Source organism: Pygocentrus nattereri, chromosome 24, assembly GCF_015220715.1.
Source record: "Pygocentrus nattereri isolate fPygNat1 chromosome 24, fPygNat1.pri, whole genome shotgun sequence".
NCBI classification, from domain to species: domain Eukaryota; kingdom Metazoa; phylum Chordata; class Actinopteri; order Characiformes; family Serrasalmidae; genus Pygocentrus; species Pygocentrus nattereri.
This window is the reverse complement of record NC_051234.1, coordinates 33,999,824-34,014,055: the sequence shown is the minus strand read 5'-3', so window position 1 is coordinate 34,014,055 and position 14,232 is coordinate 33,999,824. Positions and strand designations below refer to the sequence as shown.

General features: G+C 42.4%; 1 protein-coding gene across 1 annotated transcript in view; it reads left to right on the top strand.

Moving 5' to 3' along the window:
- Positions 1-14,232, top strand: part of LOC108412282 (cadherin-7-like) — a 264,252-nt gene that overhangs the window by 157,404 nt on the left and 92,616 nt on the right. Inside the window, exon 5 of the mRNA XM_037533777.1 lies at positions 6,881-7,048. Within this exon, the coding sequence (XP_037389674.1) occupies positions 6,881-7,048 (168 nt within the window). The remainder of the gene's footprint in view (positions 1-6,880; positions 7,049-14,232) is intronic.

Genomic DNA, 14,232 nt, shown 5'->3' with positions numbered 1-14,232 from the left:
GTTATTCAGTGACTGCAGGGACTTCAGCGCAAACGGGCTGAGCGGTTTGTAGATTATAGAAGTGTGTAATAAAACTTTGGGTTAAAACACACTGAAAATTCCAGCTATGTATCTTTCACATTAGAACGTCTGTGATTTGACTGTTAGTAAATCATATTCCGCCGTCCTCCAGTTGTCTAATACGTGCTGCCCTTGGACTGCTTTGTAGTTTAAATTAAAACCAGTAGTTGGCTGGTAGTTCATGCTCGTAATTCCAATATGTGCACTTTTGGAAGCATCAACTATGCCAGCCAATCCTAGAAAAGGCTGTTTTTGTTCAGACGTTTTATTGGTTGAAGGTAAATTTTAGTTTAATTGTTTTATTCCTGCAGGTTTTGCTGCTCAGTAGTTGCATCTGCATTTACTAGTAGATCCATTAAAGACGGTGAAAGCTCTCAATGCTTAAATCCTCTTTTCCCTGATTTTTCTCAAATCGGTTGTTTTTTCAATAAGTCAAATATCAAGATGCAGATATGCCACCTTGTCAGATCAATTTCATGACCTTTAAGGCAGGATTGCCATTTGTTTATCATTTCCTTTGGTATCTCTTAATTCTACAGCTTTATTTCCCGTCTGTGTGTTTTTATGAGCCCTAGTGTAATCGGAGGACCTCTGAGCGGCTTTATGTGGAAAAGGACGTTTGCAGCCGTTCAGATTGATGGATCTGTCTTTACTGAATGAATCTTCTCCTGTTGGCACGAAGCTTCATGCCTGTGCTAATGCAAAACTGACCTGGTAAAAAGGCCTCTGTAAATAATGACCTGTAGTTTAAATAAAGGTTAGTCAAGCTGCCTCACATCAGGGGTGTCCAGAGTCCAGCCACAGGGCCAAATACAGCCCACAGATTGATTTCGATTGGCCATCCAGTAAATATGAAGCCGTTCTAATTTCACTTGATGGTGGCAGCAGTGCTGAAAACATGCATGTATTTAAGTATCTGTAGATCATCTATGGGGGACCATCCAAATAAAGCGTGACCCAAACACCCGCTACATAATTTAACATTAAAATACATAATGAATCCAACATGGACGGTAAAATTTCCAGAGACAAGATGACTAATTCAATCAGCTTTTGCAAATTCAACAGTTTATTATTATAAATATTACTTGTTATGCACCAATCAGGTATAAAATCATGACTTGTTTCTGAGCTCCACTGACCGTATAGCTGCACTCTGTAGTTCTACAGTTACAGACTGTAGTCCATCTGTTTCTCTGATACTCTGTTACCCTGTTCTTCAGTGGTCAGGACCCCCATGGACCCTCACAGAGCAGGTACTGTTTGGGTGGTCATTCTCAGCACTGCAGTAACACTGACAATACAGTATAAATGATAAAGATCCATGAGGGAGCTAGAGAGTCAATGTTGTGTACGTATGCAGGTCCGATGACAAACTATGAAGGCTATTATGGTAACGCCTTACTGTAGGTGCTGGGCATAAGGCATTGACACCTACATAAGCTTGTCATGACAACAGACATAACCCTACATAAATGTTTATTAGTGTTTATTCAAATAGGCGTCATTTGTTATAAAGTTTACATTTGCGAGTTTTGATCAAAATTGGCTAAAGTAGTCTTTGACAGGCGACACCTATGCTTATAAATCCTTTTCAATTTATGAAGGGTTATGTCAGTTGCCATGACAACCACAGTGTCCACTGTGGTTAATGAGCTACAGCTCTGGAGGAAAAAGCTGTTAGCCTGTCTGGCTGTGCTGGTTTTGATGGTCCTGAATCTTCTACCAGAGGAGAGTGTCTGGAAGGGCTGATATCCAAGATGAGAGGATCTATGGAACAATGTTCATGGCCAGTCGGTCAAGGCGTGGACGCAGCAGTCGAGGACCATTACGTAAACAAGTGAGGGATCACTTTGTGCGTTTGTTTGTTTGCACTTGTAGTTTTAAAGGCTTTGCATTAGCAACACACTCCGACTCTGTGGACAGTGACGCATGAAAGGACTTTATTTAGAGTCAAAACTGAAACACATCTTTCATGTCGGCTCTTTTCTTTTATCCCTACCAACACTTACACTAATCTCTCCTTTTTCACATAAATAGATTACACAAAAATACTTGAAGTCATTAACTTTGAATCCAATAATAATTGCCTGAGGAGGATTATAAGACTTTCTGCATTAAAAGCTCCCCACCCTCAGTAATTTTGCTGGATTATTATGATTTTCATCTAGAGTGAAGTGGAGATTTGGATTTCAGTTTCATTAGCAGGGATATGTTTTTCGCGAGCAGTTAAGTCTGTGGGGAGTTTACTCAGTTGTGTAAGTTCTGAAGTGGAAAAAGTTGCTTTTTCTAAATCTTTGTGGAAGCAAACAGGAATATTTATCTTCACTGCTGGATCTACAGCAGACCGTCTGCAGCCGGCGCAACCATGAAGAGAAATGCTGGTTCTAGAGTCACTGTGAAACAGTTCCTTGTGTTTTGGCCTTTAGAAATATATAGGACGTTCTAACCAGCGCTGGACGAAGTACACAAATCACATACTGCAGTTAAAGTAGATCCCCAAGGTAAAATATTCCTCCAGTAAAAGTAGAAGCTCCTCCCTTTAGACCTCCACTGGAGTAAAAGTACTAAAGTATTTCCCTTCAAATGTACTTAAGTATAAAGTAAAAGTACTAAAAGAGTAATTCTGGCTCTGATGTCCTGTTATCATTTTTATAACCAGACTGGCTTCATGAACTCATTTCAGGTGAAAGTCCTCCAGCGTCTCTCTTGGTAAACCAGTCTTTTAATAGAACGTCATTAATTAGTGACGCTGACGTCTATTAAAATGATCAGAAGCACAAAACACTGAAGGTAAACAGTTTCCATCAGGGAGAACCGAGTGGCTCTGAAATCACTTTTTACACACAAGCAAAGTTTCAGTTTCAGATTTATTTACAACTTAGTTCCAAGTTTAAGTAGAATAAAAACTGGCTTTAAACTCAGGATCACAGATGAGCTCCTTTACTATGTTGATCTGTAGGCCTCTGTTCATAAACATAAACCAGCCCAAACTCATTTACTATAAAATGAAATGGTGTTTGTAGAAATTCAGAAAAAAGCCGCGTCAGTCTCGACTGCATATGTGGACATATTTCTATATTGAGCTCTATTTACACAAAGTTAGGTTAGTTCATCATTTATGTTGAACAGAGCTGAGAAAGAAATGGTTAAACGTGTGTGTGTGTGTGTGTGTGTGTGTGTGTGTGTGTGTGTGTGTGTGTGTGTATCACTGCTTCTATTCTCTCTTCGTTCCAGTTTCCATTCTTCTCAGCAGCCTCACTTTCATCTCCTCTAAGAACCTGCAGACACGCCTCCAAAGCTCAGTCTGAGAAGCTGGTTGATGATTTTCTGAAGTAATCAAACCCATTCAGTGGTGCTGAGGTCTGGACTCTGGGGTGGTCAGTCCATCGTCCAGCTTCTTTGTTTGAGGTGTCCGTCTCCTTTTCTCAGTGAGGTTCTTCTTGATCAGCTACACGTCCTTTCAGACCCACAGCGCTGAGTGGTCTTCTCACAGTGGAAGGATGGACAGAAACACCTGTGGATGTTTTCAGATCTGAAGCAGCTTGATGTTCTGGATCATCACAAAGACACAGAACCAGATATAGAGAATTTTACACACAGGCAGGTTCATGGACTCCAGAGGGTTAAGGGCTGTCTTGACTGGTAATTACAGAAACGAATGGTGGTCTCTGGCTTGTGTGCTGTATGTCTGTAAATGCTGCTGTGATTCTCTCCGCTGTGTTGGTGTCAACACTTCCACATCAGTCCCAAAGCACAACCAATTTTCAGAGGATGCTCTACAATCACTGCAAATTGCCTCTCCCTCTGAAGGTTTCAGTTTTTTGGAATCGGACACGCTGACATATTGGAGGCTGCATGTTTTTAGTTTTATCTCCAGCTTTTAATCAATGCGCGCTTTCATGGTAAAACTAATTGCCTCCAACAGTCTTGAGATTTATTTGGATTTAACTTCCCACAGCGTGTGAGCTCGTCTTGTGAACCTCTCAGCAGGAGCCTGTTTGCTGTGGAAATTACAGCACCAGAACCAAAAAAATCAAAAAAATGATTCCAACTAAAGAGGCCTGGAGCACGCAGAGTAGTCCGCCTGCACACCGGGGCTCTACCTTTGCCGCAGTGGAGCAAAGTGGAGCCAGGATGAAAGGAGAAGTCAAATTACGGAGGTCTTTATGTGGCATTAAACTCCATCTTGCAGTGCTTTTATTTTGTACCAAACAGTGTTAATGCAACGTGGAGAAGTAGTGATCTCATTCAGAGCACAGCGAGTGTGAGTGACTAACAGCACATGCTGCATTTTAAGATGCAAGAACCGCCACAGCAACGACTTCCATTTGTCTTTATTTACAACGTGTCTTTTTAATGCGCTTAATCAGCAAACATTAGTTCATTACTTTAGTGTTATTGGGAATGATTGCTTAGATTGTTTGCTGTTACATTTCATTATTATAAAAGCCTCTTTTGTTTAAACCCAGCTCAGATTTCACAGACGTTTTCTATGAGGATTAAGCTTCAGAATTTGACCATTTTTTTAATTTAAATTTTTAACTTTTGGAGTAGAAATTTCCTGCTTTTAATGGGGGAGGCTGTGTTTCCGCTGTTTCCACACTGCAAATATTGAATCTTGTCAAGAGAAATGATCTAGTCCATCATTTCATTTCAGCTTTTTCCTTATTTCCAGACATCATTTACTTATTTTAAGTAATTTTATTAAACAGAATGGTTTCACTATACTGCCAGATAATTTTGCTGGTTTTAAGCTCATTTCTTAAAACAAGCTAATTTATCTGCCTATATAATGACAAATATTTACTTAATGAAATTACTTAAATGTCTAGAAATAAGGCGAATAATCTTAAACTAAGCTTACAAGAATCTCAACAGGTGAAATATTAGTTTCCTTGACTGTATTTAAGATAATTTTACTTGACAAGAGTAAATCTATCATTTAGGACCAACCAAGAATGCTTCAACCCTTAAAATCTGTCATGCTATTCAGTAACTACAGCGACTTCAGTGCAAACTGGCTGAGCTATTCTTGGATTAGAGAGGTGTGTAATAAAACTGTGGACTGTGGCCAGTACAGGATTTAATCTAGCGCTCTTTGTTTAAGATGCTGGGGTATTTTAGGAGCTCAAAGCCTGAATGTTTGTCTTAGAATCTCAGCATCGTTACCTTCATTCCAGCTCCCAGACCTTCAGGGAAAGAACAAAAACCCTCATTCTGAATGTGGCCAGCCGCTCCGCCTCTCACGGACTGTTGAAAGGAATTCAAGGCCTCCATCCAGCCTGAGCTTTTCCACCACAGACCTTATGATCATTAATGCTTCAGTTAAACTGCTCCCCAAACTTCAGACCTTCAACTTTCATTGACTTGAATACAGATGGTACTATTTCTATAGAAACACAGAAAAGTCCAAAACATTGGCTCCTTAAATGTTTAAACGAACCAATGAATCGGTTCAAACTAACACACATACAGAAGAGTCTACTGAACTCGATCAGCGTCAAAAATCCTTCTGCTCTGAGCGACACTAAACCTTAATGATCATTATTTTATTAAATAATCATTGAATATTTTATTTAGTCTCTACCAAATCAATCCTAACTGGACCGAATGTGTCCATCGTGACGGTTTCAGCTCATCCTGAGCTCAGAAACTCAGCAAACTCAGCTCTGAGCAGCTGTTCACACAGAAAATCACCATATTTTACACTAAAACACTAAAAAGAGCTGAACTGCAGAAAATATGGAGATTCTTAATGTTCCTCACTGACTTTCAGACTTTGGGACACATTTACTTCAGAACACTGGGATCTACCTGCTCACCATGTGGCCATGAGGGACAGGGATGCAGCCCCACTGCTCTGAAACGCTAAAGTGTTGTCTGAAGTTGATTCTGTTGATTTTGTTGATTTCTGTAAACGGTCATAACTGCAGCGAAAGCCTCTCCAAATTAAATCCCAAGTGGTGATCATCGGGGTCCAAGCACTAGACGCCATACTGTTGTGGGTAGAACACAATGATGGGTGGGTTCGGTAATTAAGAAGGTTACTTGCTTGTTAATTCTCTTCGTTACATCGTTTCTTGAGTGCCTTGCTGTCCCTTTTGTGAATTTCCCCATTGCGTTAAGGATTTCCTGATGTTCCGTCTGCTAAAATTTGTACATGTGGACCTTTTTTTTTTTTGAAAGCAACAGATTTTTAACTAAAATGTCAAAATGCCTAAAAAGAAAAAAAAAATCAGTACAAGTTTTGGACGTGACCAGTATTACCACAGTTGTTGAACTCAAGGAATTAAAGTCCTCAATACGTATTGTGTTTTAAATGTGTCATCTATTTCACTGCTCATACGTTTGATATCTGAATCATATAGTTGTAAACAAATAATATTTCATTCTACAGGGTGAGTCAAAAGTCACAGGACACATTTATTTTTCATGCTGTCACAAGCCTCCACGATGCGGTGCTGAAGGTGCTGTTTGTTGCAGATTTTCTCAGCATGTACAATTTATGACCAGAGATAAAATTCGATAATAAAATAAAAAATAAAACTGTGTCCTGTGACTTTTGACTCGCCCTGTATATCGACAGCTTGAAGGCCTGAATTTATTTTCTGTCAAGAAATAATAAACAATAATAAACATGGTAAAAATGAGTTTGTTACGATGCTGTTTCTGACAGTACCTTCAAACTCCTCATAATAAAATATCTCCTCCTTAAGTTCAGATCCTGCATTTCTGACAGAAAAATAGAGGAAATTTATCTGCACTGCTTTTGTATTTGCCAGAGATAATTTTCTACTGTTTACATTCATCTCTGTAGGAATTGTACGAACAGCCCTGCCCAACATGGACCGTGAGACACGGGACGAGTACGTGCTAGTCATCCAGGCCAAGGACATGATGGGTCAGCTCGGCGGCCTGTCCGGCACCACCTCTGTAACGGTTACTCTGACTGACGTCAACGACAATCCGCCTCGTTTCTCCCGAAGTAAGAACAGTGTATTTCTCTGCTCTTTCAGACGGTCAGCTGACTGTCCAGTGTAATCACTCCTGGGCTCTTTGGTGTCTGTAGAACAAAAAAAGTCATACATGTGCACACAAACACAACAGATGAGCATCATCACTGTTCAGACCAAAAAGGCATCTACAACTTCTCCATTTTTATTCTTTAAGCAGTAGAACCCGAGAGGGGGTGTGTTCTCCTGAAATACCATCCCGGCTGTGATCTGGTGTCCATAGATCATCCCAGCCGTGATGTTATTGGTGATAACTCCCTCCTCGAGTGCTCTACTGCTTTAATACAGCAGTTAAATAAATACAGTAAGAAATGAATAAACTGGCCGTGAACGCGGCTTTAATATGTTTTAATGTTCAGCTCCTTCCTCCTAATTATAGCTCCTTAACGAGCAGCTCGTTGCTACGTCAGAGTAACGAGCTCCGCCCACTCGCTGCTCAGCCGGCAGTTCGTTCTCCAGCTCCTTACACTAAATTCCCAAACTGTCGTCTCCACTGAGCAGCTTCTCTGTTTTTACTGGCTCAGTTTTACGGCTCAGTCTGATTTGGTCCGACTCTGAAGATCAGACCCGTCTGGCGAATGGTGTTGGGTTCATTTCTGGCTGATTCCAGGTTGTTCAGCTGTTCTTCTGTCACAGCTGCCGACTGAAAAGCTGCTCAGTGGTGACGACAGTTTGGGAATTTAGTGTCGTCTCGTCTTCAGAGTCGGACCAAATCGGCTGTCGGTCAGATGTGATCTTAACAGTGTCCGTTTTCTGTTTGTGGCAAAGTAAGAAGTGAAAACATTCAAATGGCTTGAGTCGAGGCGTTGCTTAGCAACTGCGTCTCAGCGGAGTGATGCAGTGTTTGAAAGGGGAAAGAAAAAAAAACCCCGTGAAACAGCCCAGTCAGAAAGCCTCTCAACCAATCAGCTCGCATGGCCGGATCTCACTGTTCTATAAACTTCGTTAAAGCCCAGCTGCTCTGCTTTTCATAATGTCAAAGTTTTATGAAATATCGACCAACAGAAATAGAATAATTATAAATCTCGTTCCATCAATTCTCATTAAAAGTAAATATCTCCACTTGCCGTCTCCTGCACTGTAATCCCACATTTACTCTTAACCCCAATACGTCTGTTGTACATAAAGATGAATAATTCCCACATGTTCCTCAACCATTAAGTTTTTCAGTGATTCATACACTGTAAATGGCTTCAGTTCAACCTTAAATTTGTGATGATAACTGAAGAAGTCTTCAGTCTTTATTTCATCTGAATGAATACTTTTGGATGAACGATTCTTTGGATCAAATTGAGTTAAATCTAACAGTAATTTTTCAGGTGAAACTGAAACCATGTTCTACAGTGTGCATTCAAATGGCGTGTCTGAGCAGGAGTTCAGTTGCTCAGCTGTTGGTTTTAACCACTTTTTGATGAATGTTGCTTAACGAATGTGTAACGGAGTGAAACGAGGTGAGCTGTGTTTAACTACAGTGACGCGTTCGATTGTTTAACACATTCTTGTTTGGGTAAAAGTTTCCCGTTGGCTCTTTGTCCTGTACTACATCATGAGTCAACAAGCTTACACTGAGCTGAAAAACAATGTGCTGCCTCATTATGAGCCAAGGCCGCCTAAAGTTAGTGAACATCCTTCTCTGGTGTCTTTGGGCTGGCAGAGCTCACAGGGATTTGATCTCATGATGTCCATCAGGGCAGCGATGTAGTTGCCCTTTAATACCATGTAAAAAATTATTTATTTTTATTTAATTTTTGTAGAAAAATCTGATTTGAGTAATGAGGCTTCTAATGTAAACATAGCTTTACTTTTATACTAATAACAAAATTCACACATTTGTGCACGTTTTCCGAGATCTTACTGAGGAATGCAGCTCTAAGCCTCACCTTTCAACTTTCACACCTAATTTTATTTCCACTTACCTTTACACTCGGAACCAAGAATCTCGGCGTCTAGAACACCAGAATTCATGAAGTTTAACACGTTAATTCCTGAACATAAAGGATATTCCAGATATAATTCTAGATTTCATACACTGAAAAATGCTAATTTTAATATTAGTTCAATTTAATTTTAATTCAAGCTAACAGAAACATTTTTACGGTAACAAGTAAATTAACTAGTTCTATTCAACCTAAATAAATGCCTAAATACATTTTTGGATCAATATTTTTTTTCTAATAGTAATTTTTTTGAGTTGAATAAAATGTTCATTTTGTTTTTTTTCACAAGGCCATTGTTTTTAGGTTAATTTCACAATGAAATAAACATTTAAATTCTAGCATCATCCAAATGTATGTGCACATAAGAATACTGATCAGGCACAACATTATGTATGGGTGGGTCATTCTCAGCACTGCAGTAAAACTTATGTGGTGGTGGTGGTGTGTTAGTGTGTGTTGTGCTGGTCTGAGTGGATCAGACACAGCACTGCTGCTGGAGAATGATCCACCACCCAAATAGTACCTGCTCTGTGAGGGTCCATGGGGGTCCTGACCACTGAAGAACAGGGTAACAGAGTATCAGAGAAACAGATGGACTACAGTCTGTAACTGTAGAACTACAGAGTGCAGCTATACGGTCAGTGGAGCTGATAAAGTGGACAGTGAGCGTAGAAACAAGGAGGTGGTCAATAAATAAAATCTCATGTAAAATGTGGGGCTGAGGTAGCCAAGGTGGCGGGAAAACTCCTTGGTGGCAGAGTACTGGGGGTGGATGAGATCCGCCCGGAATTCCTGAGGGCTCTGGATGTTGTAGGTCTTTCTTGGCTGACACGCCTCTGCACCATTGCATGGACATCTGGGGTGGTCCCCCTTGAATGGCAGACTGGGGTGGTGGTCCCGCTTTTTAAGAAAGGTGACCGGAGGGGGTGTTCCATCTACAGAGGAATCACACTTCTCAGCCTACCTGGTAAGGTCTATGCAGGGGTACTGGATAAGAGAGTCAGACTGATAGTTAAATCTCAGCTACAAGAGGAACAATGCGGGTTTCGTCCTGGTCGTGGAACACTGGACCAGCTTTTTATCCTCACCAGGGTCCTGGAGGGTTTGTGGGAGTTCGCCCAACCAGTCCACATGTGTTTTGTGGATTTGGAGCAGGCATTCGACTGCGTCCCTCGGGGATCCTGTGGGGAGTGCTCCGCGAGTACGGTATGGTGGCCTCAGGATTTCACATCTGCTTTATGCGGATGATGTGGTCCTGTTGGCCTCACCAGGCTGGGACCTGATTTTCATCCCAGCCGAGTGTGAAGCTGGGACGAAAATCAGCACCTCTAAATCTGAGACCATGGTCCTCAGTCGGAAAAGGGTGGAATGCTCTGTCCAGGTGTCAAGTGGAGGAGTTTAAATATCTTGGGATTTTGTTCATGAGTGAAGGAAGGATGGAGCGAGAGGTTGACAGCAAAGCAAAGCAAAACTTATTTATATAGCGCTTTTTACCACAAGTGTTGTCACAAAGCAGCTTTACAGAACAATCAGTATTACAGAGAGCAAAGAAAAGAAAAGAAAATCCGGGTCCGAGCCCCCATGAGCGTCGCCAGCGGCAACGGTGGCAAGGAAAAACTCCCTAAAAGAGGAAGAAACCTTGAGAGGAACCAAGACTCGGAAGGGGAACCCGTCCTCCTGAGGTCGACACTGGATAGCAAACATTATTAGTATGAAGTTTTATAGTAAACTGGGAAAAGAGAAGATCTGAGGGTGAGGACTGCACAGCGCTGTACAGCAAGAAGCTCAGTGGTGGTCAAGCCAGTCCAGAAGGCTGGTGAGCAACGGCACCAATCAAGGCAGAAGAGGCAACAGAATCAGGCGAACAAGATGGGCAGCTATTCAACTCGGCAAAGGAAAGAAAACGCAGTCCGTTCTGTAAAGAGTGGCTGACCACAGAGTCAGTTCTGTAAAGAGTGGCTGACCACAGAGTCAGTTCTGTAAAGGGTGGCTGACCACAGATTACAGTAAAACAGAGCAGTAGAGACTCCAGCAGGTCTAGACCTGACAAGGAAAGACATGCCCGATGGAGAGGAGACCCCAGGGAAGACCCAGGACATGTTGGAGGGATTATATCTCTCAACTGTCTTGGGAATGCCTCGGTATCCCTCCGGAAGAATCAGAAGAAGAAGAATCAGAAGATTCAGAAGAAGTTTTATTGCCATTGTCAATGAACAGGATTCACAGACTAGGAATTTGCTTCGGCATGAAGGTGCAACATAAAAACAAGTAGTAATAGGCATGCAAAATTAAGTCCACATAATAAATACTCTATGCAAATATAAGATATAGATAGAATGAATAAAAATAAAAATACAAAAGGCATGTACAACAGTACTATATACAACAGTGCACATGGAGTAGTGCAATTCAAGTAAAGTGAACAAGGCAGGGTTATAAAGAGGTAAGTGACGTGATTATATATTGTTCTTGAGTCCAATGGCAGAGGGGAAGAAACTGTTCCTGTGGCGGGAGGTTCTGGTCCGAATGGTCCGAAGCCTCCTGCCTGAGGGGAGTGGATCAAATAGTCTGTGTGCGGGGTGAGAAGGGTCTGCTATAATCCGATCCGCTCTCCCCACAGTCTTGGAGATGTACAGGTCTTGGAGAGATGGGAGGCTGCAGCCTATCACCTTCTCAGCGGAGCACACAATGCGCTGCAGCCTTTGTCTGTCCCTGGCAGTGGCCCCAGTATACCACACTGTGATGGAGGAGCTGAGGATGGACTCGATGATGGCCGTGTAGAACTGTACCATCAGCTGGGCCGGCAGTTTGGCTTTCCTTAGCTGCCGCAGAAAGTACATCCTCTGCTGAGCCTACTTGATGAGGGAGCTGATGTTCAGCTCCCACTTGAGGTCCTGGGTGATGGTGGTGCCAAGGAACCGGTAACAGTCCACAGTGGTGAGGGGGTGTCGGTAAAGATAAGGGAGAGCAGGGGGCTTGTGGCTTTCCTGAAGTCCACAGTCATCTCCACTGTCTTCTGGGCATTGAGCACCAAGTTGCTGTTGCTGCATCAGGTCACCAGCCGGTCCACCTCCTTCCTGTAGGCAGACTCATCACCGTCTGAGATGAGAGCTGGAGGTGGTGGCCGGGGAGAGGGAGGCCTGGGCCTCTTTGCTTAGGCTGCTGCCCCTGCGACCCAGACCTGAATATGTGGTTGAGGATGGATGGATGGATGGATGGTACTTTTTGGAAAATGTTCAATACGAAATACGAAAGATGAAGATGGAGAATCACCTGGCAGCCATTCTATTGTTTTTAAAAATAACCTGATTCAGTTTGGCTGCACTCGTCTGTCCGTTCCTGAATGGAATCACTGTTTATTTCCCATTTTGCTTGTGTTGGAGGAGGAAGATTAAAGTCAGCAGAGAAACTAAAGCTGGAGAAGCGCAGGTAGACTCTGAAAACAAGAGAGCTGTGGGAATTAATGTAAAGTCTGAATGTAAATGCCATTCAGATTCCTCACCCACCCACAGAACACAAAGACGGATCAAATCAAGAAGCCTCACAGCTTCACATGAATATCCACAAGTAGGAGCCCACAGACCTTTTCTTCTGAGCTTGGTTTGCAAAGCTACAAATATAATTTGCATTGGCAAGCCAGAACAGACTTCTCCTGACTTTATCTTCACTTTTATAAAACTCTTTTTATAGAACATCTGTAATATCCTAATTATGACACATTCAACTTATTTCTAGACACTTTTTTTAAATGAAGTGAAATCATCTCACTGCATTGGCACTTCTGACAGGTGAGAAAAGAGTAAAATGATCTCCCCGAGCAGTGAAATAATTTTGTTTGGTAAAATTAAGTAAAATTGTTTAGAAACAGGCGGCAGGTGGCGCGGTGGGTAGCGCTGTCGCCTCACAGCGAACACCTGGGTTCAATTCCCCTGCCGGGTGACCGGGGTCCTCTCTGTGTGGAGTCTGAATGTTCTCCCCGTGTCTGCCTGGGTTTCATGCGGGTTCTCCGGTTTCCTCCCACAGTCCAAAGACATGCAATCAGACTAACATGCTACGTTGCCCCTGGGTGTGAGTGACTGTCTGTGTCTGTCTGTCTGCCCTGCGATGGACTGGCGACCTGTCCAGGGTGTATCCTGCCTTCTGCACGATGACCGCTGGGATAGGCTCCAGCACCCCCTGCGACCCTGACGAAGAAGCGGCTTAGAAACTGGATGGATGGATGGATGGATGGATGTTTAGAAACAGTTGAGCAATCATAGAATATTCTTACAGCAGTGTCCTGGTGGGCAACGTCAGATATATTGCCTGCCTTTGTGATGTTTCCAGCCCGCGTCTGTTTGGTTTCTTGCTCGTAGGATATTTTATTTCTTTTAGCCTTTCATCTAAAGGCACTGTCAGAATGCTAACGCCAGACTCGGGCAGTTTAAAAAGCTCCCCAGGCTCCTCACCTCGCTGTGCAGATCAGCCTCTTTGGAACAATGCTAAGGGGAGTCATAGAAACCTGGTAATTTGAGACGTTGTCTGATTTCTTCTCCCTTCAGTAAGTAAAAACATCTAGAAATGGGTTGAATAATTGAATAATCACAATTATCTGATAATGAGCAATATCATAACTGCTTACTCTATCAGTACATAACATACCGCATATATATTTTATCTGTGTGTGTATATATATACATAAATATATCTGAGTGATGTATATGCATTTTATTTATAGTTTAAGCCTGTTATTCTATGTTTGCGTGATACATGTTGGTGAAGGGAACAGAGGGGATGAAGAGGTGCTGGGTATGTATGGAGTGAAAGACAGAAATGCAGAAGGTCAGATGGTTGTAGATTTTGCAGAGAGAATGGAAACGGCTGTGGTGAACACGTATTTTCAGAAGAGGGAAGAACACAGGGTGACATACAAGAGTGGAGGGAGGTGCACACAGGTGGATTATATCCTTAGCAGGAGATGCCACCTAAAGGAGATTGGAGATTGTAAAGTGGTGCCGGGGAAAGTGTAGCAAGGCAGCATAGGGTGGCTGTCTGTAGAATGAGATTAGAAACAAAGAAGAGGAAGAGAGTGAAGACAGAGCCAAAGATTAGATGGTGGAAGCTGAAGGAGGAGGATGGTTGCAGGCAGTTCAGGGAAAAATTGTAACAGGCCCTTGGGGGCAGTGAGGAGCTACCTGAGGACTGGGAAACTACAGCTAAGGTGGTGAGAGAAACTGGCA